Source organism: Pteropus alecto, unplaced genomic scaffold (genome assembly GCF_000325575.1).
Source record: "Pteropus alecto unplaced genomic scaffold, ASM32557v1 scaffold131, whole genome shotgun sequence".
Classification (NCBI taxonomy): domain Eukaryota; kingdom Metazoa; phylum Chordata; class Mammalia; order Chiroptera; family Pteropodidae; genus Pteropus; species Pteropus alecto.
The window spans coordinates 7,292,746-7,300,825 of NW_006434709.1; the positions used below are offsets into that span (position 1 = coordinate 7,292,746).

The 8,080-nt window shown below is 31.5% G+C and overlaps 1 protein-coding gene across 9 annotated transcripts in view; it reads left to right on the top strand.

Annotated features, from left to right (window-relative positions):
• Positions 1-8,080, top strand: part of WDPCP (WD repeat containing planar cell polarity effector) — a 323,269-nt gene that overhangs the window by 142,730 nt on the left and 172,459 nt on the right. For all 9 annotated transcript variants that reach the window (XM_015587591.2, XM_015587590.2, XM_015587592.2 and 6 more), the window contains 2 exons: positions 2,695-2,883; positions 5,945-6,068. In XM_015587591.2, the coding sequence (XP_015443077.1) occupies positions 2,695-2,883; positions 5,945-6,068 (313 nt within the window). The remainder of the gene's footprint in view (positions 1-2,694; positions 2,884-5,944; positions 6,069-8,080) is intronic.

Here is an 8,080-nt window from a genome sequence, read left to right on the forward strand (position 1 = left end):
TCATTGTTTAGTAGCATGTTATTTAGCTTCCATGTGTTTATATATTTTCCATGTTTTTTTTCTTGTAGTTAATTTCTAGTTTCATACCATTGTGATCAGAGAAGACGATTGATATGATTTCTTTCTCCTTAAATTTATTGAGACTTGATTTGTGTCCTAACATGTGGTCTATCCTTGAAAATGTTCCATGTGCTGCTTTGAGGTAAAATGCTTTGAAAATATCTATTAAGTCCATCTGTTCTAGTGTATCTTTTAAGCCCATTGTTTCCTTGTTGATTCTTTGCCTGGAAGATCTGTCCATTGGTGTCAATGGGGTGTTAAAGTCTCTTGCTATGAGTGTATTACTATTGATCTCTCCTTTTATGTTGGTCAATAATTGCTTTATGTATATAGTTGCTTCTATGTTGGGTGCTTACTCTTATTAGGTTCTTAATGTGGAAGCTTGGATTGTTAATTTTAGACCCTTCTTCTTTTGTAATTGAAACATTTAAAGCTAGAAATTTCCCTCTAGGTACTGCTATAGCCATATCTTAAAAATTTTGATGTTATAATTTTCATTCATTTCAAAACATTTTCTAATTTATACTGCAATTTCTTCTTTGACCCATATGTTATTTAGAAGAATGCTGATTAAATTCTAAATAGAGATTTTTTGAGATATCTTTCTGTATTGATATCTATTTTAATTCCATTGTGGTCAGAGAATGTACTTTGTATGATTTCAGAACATTTAAATTTATTGAGGCTTCTTTTATCATTGATGTTCTTTTTGTACTTAAAAAGAATATATTCTGTTGTTGTTATGTGAACTGTTTTATAAATCAGGTCAAAATCATTGATAGCTTTTTCCAAATATTTTCTATTTTTACTGATTTTCTGTTTATATATTCTCTCAACTAGTGAGAGAGAAGTAATGAAATCTCCAACTATAAATTTAGAATTGACTTTTTCTCCTTTTAGTTCTATCAGTTTTTGCTTTATTATTTCAGAGCTCCGTTATTAGGTGTATCTAAGATTGTTGTATTTCTTCATGAATTTTTAATTCTTTATTATAAAGGTATCAAATTTTAGGTTAATTCATTTTTATACCTCAAATTGCTGTTGTCTTCTTGCTTGCATAATTTCAGAAGCAGAATTTGCAATTATTCATATCTGTTTCTCTGTACATCATGTGACCCTTTTTTGGCTGATTTTTAAGATTTTTCTTTCTTATCACCTTTTGTATAATTTGATTATGATTATATTATATGTAAGCTTTTCTTCTCAAAAATCAGTTATTTTTCTTGCCAGAAGTATTGCATAGGGTCAACAGATTTCAGATATTTTCGGTTTCCTGCAAAGTTCCTACACATCAATATGTACTGCCAAGAAACCACTCTGATTTATGAAGACTTAACTGCTTGACTGCAGGCTCATGAAGGCTTTTGGATAGTAGCATTCATTGATTCTACCAACACTAAAAGAATAGTAAAGTTTTATTGCTTAGTATAATCAAGGCAGTTCCCCAGATTCCCTATCAAGGTTGAGTCCTGTTAGACATACACAAATCCTCATTTTGATGTGATTTGAAGTTAGTATGAAGAACTTTGGCATTTTTCCCATGAGCTAATACATTTTTTAAAATCCTGAAACCTATAACTATTGCAGTTAAATGACAAACAAACAATTTCACAGACATTTTCTCATTTATACTTACAGCTTACAATTTCAGACATTTTCTCATTTATACTTACGGTTTTTTGTACTGAGAAGTTTTTGTAGACTCAAATCTGTAAACATTGGGTGAAGAAAAAATATTTTACAGCGAGCCATTTTTAAAAGATTTTAAAAAAATAATAATTTGCTTTAAAGCCTTAGTATTTATTGTGATTTAATTACACAGAAATTTTTAGTTTCAAATTAGATGAGCCATAGTTAAAAGATGATAAAACTAGAACAGAATGCTCCCCCATGTGTTTTGTGTTCTTGTTCCTCTAAGATTAGAAGTGAATTTTACTTTAAAAGGATAAACAGATGTGTTTATATTTTACCAAGATATTTTATAGCAAATATTAGTTGTGAAAGGGATCAACAGCAAGATTAATCTGATTAGTTTTTACTTCAGTAGAAGAGGATAATCTCTAAATGCCAATTTAAAATAAATTGATATGTGATCTACGAAGAAACTATCAATTGAGAGTACCCATTAATAAAAACAGACTTAAAAGCATTTATATAGTCACATTTTATTTATCATAGATATTTGTACATTTGTATTTTCCCCTCCCCCAAATACACAGAGTTAAAGACTAGATGCAATTTAGAACTAATGAAGACAGGCAATAAGAATGTTTTGTTTGTATCAAAATCTGTCTTTAAATGCATATAACAGGCTTAAACAACTGATGAGAAAAATAGGGTTAGCTATTGTGGTGTACCCAAAAATTCTTCTCATGCTTATTCACTTTAAGCAGTTTTATCATGTAGAGTATAAATTAGTTAATATGTGCTGAAATAATAAGGATAAGCTAGATAGAGTTGGTAGGTGTTATTTAAAATGAAGATTTAACCACAGACACTTATTACTCTTGGACCCCAAACACTGCATTTGTAGCATTTACACTAGAAATGGTTAGTTTTTTTTCTTTATGGAAAAGTTATTCTATTTTTTTATTTTTAAAAGATTTACTTGGTTTAACATTTTCTCTGTGACAGGCATCTTCACGCGAGGACAGCTGGGCCTGGCAGAGATCATCTTCCAGTACATTCACTGTGATGAGATCTATGAGGCGATAAACATACTAAGCAGTATGAATTGGGACACTTTGGGCCACCAGTGTTTCATCAGCATGAGTGCCATTGTAAACTATCTTCTTAGACAAAAGCTCACTCCAGAGAGAGAAGGTGAGACTTGAAATATATTTCATAAATGGGTTTTGCAAATACATGAAGTACATTTTATAGTCAGTTATTTTTTTAGGATGTTTTTGAGTTCTTGGAGATTAAAAGACAAAAATGGTAATGCCCTATTAAAACTGACAATATCAGATATCAAATAATTACTCCCATATGATACTATATAGTATTTGTCAACATAAAGAAGAACTTTTCTGTTATGTATCTATGTGGGAACTCATAATGCAGTCATTGTATATTTTGGTCTAAATTCGTATGTGGAATATGCTCAGATTTCAAATTTTGATCAAGAATTCCATGTACTCTCTAGGGTCTGGTAGACAAAAGGTCCCAAACAAAGATCTTTATTTCTCCTTCACTTTAGACATCAATATTGTTCTTTCACACCCCAAGTTATTTGTCCAGACAGTAATCTTTACCACTGTGTGTGTGTGTCAGTGTCAATATCATAACTGCAGCCCAGGTTGCCCTTCATGTTTTCATTTTAACTTGTAGTTCTGATATCCCTCTCCCTTCTACCTGTTTGGATTTCCCTCTTTTTCTTTCAGGTAAGTAATTTTGCCCATAGGATCTCATATGTTTATCATCAAAAAGAGATGACACTTAAAAAAAAAAAAAAAGGTAAAAGATATGTCACCTACAATAATGAAATTAAATTTTATATTTGCCATTTAGTGTATTACTTTTATTACTATTTACTTAATGTAAAATGAACCTACATATTTTGCATTTGCATCTTTATTTCAAATTTTTGAAATAAATATTGACACATGGCCAATGAGAAACTCCCTAGGTAATTTGCAAGATAAGGAAAACAGGAAATTTGTCAAAAGGTCTATACTGGAGAGCTTTTTTCCCCCTACTGTTTTCTTTGCATGTTTATAGATTTTCTCATTCCATTTTGTTTCCAAAGTAAACAAGTTGTTTAGATAGAATTCTGTATATCCCGTTCATTTTAGTAATTTTAGAGAAAAACAATCAGTAAGAACATGTTCCTTCAGGAGGTCCGCATCATGGAATGCTCAACTCACAAGATGCCCAAGATAAGTATTTATTTAATGTTAACTGAATATACTTGTTGGAGGTAGTCCAACCCATCTATGGAGATTCCAGTATTTCTACAATGAGAAAGTGCCTAGCACAGTGCTTAGCCCACAGTAGGTACTTGATGAATGTTAATTAAAAATAAAAGAATATAACTTCAAAATTTTAGGTACTAGGTATTATTGTAATATTTCTGCCTGCTAAGTTATCTCAAGTAATTATTTCATAGTATTGATACACCCTCAAGATTGGGTGTGTAGTAGAAAAAAAAAAAGAGTTCCTAAAGAAAGCCCTGTTATGGTACACACAATCTGCATAAGAGATCTTAAATTTACAGTTGAATAAATATAGAGAAGATAAAATAATTACTGTCACTTAGGACACTGAGAAATTCCATCTACCTTAGTGAGTTTGTATTGTAAGAAAGATTATTAGGGAATTCACAAATGGGCATTATCAGATCCTTGATTTAATAAAGTATATTTTCAAGGAACCACATTAGAGAAATAGGGAAATAAAAAGCTTGTGTGATATTAGGCTGTTAAAATGAAATGCTTGCATGATGCTGGGTTATCAGAATATGTACATTTTATGTATATGCATTTTCCCCAAAGTAACTACAAAACATATTTCTAAAACATTCAGAATTCTTCTGTATTGAGATTTATTCTATCTGCATCCAACAAATTTGACATGGTAATTTGTTTCCTTTTTATTAGCGGAACCCATTGAGCTCTTTATTTGTAGCTGTGTTGTGGTTATCTTCAAGATCTTCATTTCAGCCTTAAACATCAAGCTGGGCTATCTAATGAATCTGTAACTGTGCTAGGAGTTATGAGTATTCCATGTAGGCTTGAACATTTCAAATGTACAAAACATGCTGTCAAGAAAACAAGCAATGGCAAAAGAATCTGGCTTGTTTTCACAATGACATTGCTGTATTCAATTTTAATCTAAATTGACTGCTGCTTTGAAAGAAAATACCCCTAAAGTTCATCTTACTTTACTGTCTAGATTTGAGATTAAAAAGAAAGAAATTGCTTACAGCTTAGCCAACTCCATAGCAATTACGCTGATGAGGTATTTAGTACTTTCAAACCCAAATGTGCCTAGAACTAAAGAGTTTTGCTAAATAAAGAACTGTTTATTCAACCCAGTGCTAGTAAGTAGCATAAAAATCACTGGGTTCTTACTGTGAACTGCAGCGTTCTCATATATGCTCATATTCTCACCATTATGGTAATTATATAACCTCCAGGTATTTCTGGGAGAAAACACAACCCCACAGGCATGTCTTGGTAAAATTGTGAAGTAAGCAAAATGTGCCTCTTTCTCCTAATTTCTAGCCCTCTGGTTTATCGAAACTTGCTGTCCAACCCTTTTTTCCTAGGAAGGTGTTACTTGACTAAGAGCAGATTAGCATGCCATCCCTCTCAGGGGTGTTAGCTTTCACACTTGCACAAAACCAACAATCTTGTTGTTTAGGACAGGACTGAAGGAAGAAACAGGGACTTTCACTGTTTCTTTACAATTGTAATACAGAGATATTATTACTCCAATAAAGTTTTTATTTGTATTATTTTTTAAACATTTCTAATACTGATTTCAGTTCCCAGTATGGAAAGGTTAGTTTTCTCCTTTCAACTAAAGAGAGTAAATGTTGAATACACAGTGAGTTGATTTTACTGGAAATACTAGTTCAAACTGTGTTACTTTGATGAGTCACTGTTTTAATTAAACATTTGTGGTGAGAGGTTGGTTCATTACGGATTTCTTCAGTTTTGACAGCTTTTTGTTGCTCAGAGTCATTGTCAGCTTTGCCTCAAGTGAAAGTTTATACACAGGTTTGTTTTTGTACCAGCTGTCATATTTTAATTTCGTCTTTCCTGCAACAAGCTCACATTTCATCCAAGTTTGCAAAACCTGACTGACTGCAAACATGAGTATTCTGTTGTAATTGAAGGAGTTTCACTTGTTTTAGTGCTGCTATGTTTGAATTCCACAGCACAGCTTGAGGCAAGCCTTGGAACCTTCTATGCTCCAACAAGACCACTCCTGGATACAACCATATTGGAATATAGAGAACAAATCAGCAAATATGCAAGGAGATTCTTCCACCACTTGCTCAGGTGAATGATACCTTAGGATTGATTAGTGTTAGACTATCTATTTAAGGAGCTGTCTTCTTTAATTAGAATATTACATAATATGATTGTTTTCTAATAGTATATATCCCAAGGAAAACAACAAATATTCCCTTGATTTTCTTTATTTAATTCATTCTTGTTTTCCCATAAGGACTATGAAGATTTTTTAAGGCTTTTGTATCATCAGTATACTTTCCATTTAATATGAAAGCAAAAAATATCAGCTATGTAAGGTTAATTTAAAAATTTTAACTTAATTATGCACTAGAGAAATGTTTTAGTTTTATTGAACCTAAAAATATGAATGTGCTATAAAAAGCTCTGAGACAGTTATTGGTTTGCTTTACTTTCAGAATTACTATGGAAAGATTTGTCCGTTCTCTTATATAATGTGGCAAGTTGCTAGCTTTACTGTGCCTCATTTTCTCTCCTTTAAATGGGTGTGATACATTCCTTTAACCTTAGAAATTATATGAAAAATTAGATAATGTCAAGGAATTACTCAGAAAAATAATGTAGAAGTTGAAGAACAAGTACATATATCAAATTCCATATATATAAAGTTCAAAAACAAATGGATGAATGGATGGAAGCTGAATGGATGGATATAGATAGATGATATAGTTAATTTAGAAATACATGTAAATGTGTCAATACTATAAACAAAAGCAAATAAGTTATTAGACAAAATCTAGGATAGTGTGGAATGGGTTAAGAGAAATTTTATAGGAACAGGCACATGGGAGCCTCCAAGGTGTTAGTAATGTTCTATTTCTTAAGATGAGTGGAATATATATCAGGGGCCATTAAAAATTATTTTTATTTTAGCTGAATATATACATTTTATATACTTTTATATATGATATTTTTATAGCAAAGTAATAACATTTTCAACTTCATGTACCAAAAGGAAGTATTATATCAAGTTGAATTTAAAGTTTTAGTTTTACTTACAATATAAATCTGTAACAGAACTACTTATAGTTCTGTTTAACTCTTTCAAGCAATTCATGCATGGTCTCTTCTTTTTTTCTCAGAACAACCCTGTTAAAGGGATATTATCATTTGACAAATGAGTTAACTCTAAAGTGGCACTTTGATCTCTACCCAACAGTGAAGCCTTTGGAAAAGTCTTTTTAAAAGCTGAGAGATGTTAATATATTGTATGAGTTATATGATCTGTAATTGAATCTTGCCTTTTTATTTGAATGACTTTAGTGTATTCTAAGAGACTCTCCACCCTGAATGAGGCAGTTTCCTACATGTGAACATATGCCAAAAATACCGCGGCAGTTGTTACATTTATTTGGATTGAGGGCTTTGTTCTTTGCTTTCACTATTATTTTGTTTTCCTTGTTCCTGAGGAAAATTAATGAATTCAGCTCCTGCCTAAAGAGCACAAAAGATTAACATGAATGAAACAGATGTTTTAGAGGCATACTCTTGTTGGCCTCACTGTGTCTCTGGCCTCTTTGACTTGATACCATAGTCTGGCTGTGCATAAGCATTACATTTCATAATGCTGCTGGCCCTAGATTGTGCATATCCTGCTAATATGCACATATTCTAATGTGCAACTTTTTCATTTATTTTCCTTAAATGCAGTATTCTAATTATTTTTTGAATGTGCTTTGATGAGGTGACTGTTATTGTTATCATTATTTTTAGACTAGCTTTTCTATGAGGTTATGTCTGCAATTGAATATTTTCCCTTGGGGTAGTGTAGGTTTTTCATGTTTCCTTTTTTGTATGCTTTGCTACTTACAATTTCAGTTATGAGGGTTTATTAGTTCTTTTGATAGTAGGCTATACATGGCATTGTAAAAAAAAAAAAGAGAGAGAGAGAAAGAAAAAAGAAAAAAGAAAGAAAGAAAGAAAGAAAGAAAAGAAGAAAGAAAGAGAAAAAGAAAGAAAGAAAAAGAAAGAGAAAAAAAGAAAGAAAAAGAAAGAAAGAAAGGAAAGAAAGAAAGAAAGAAAGAAAGAAAGAAAGAAAG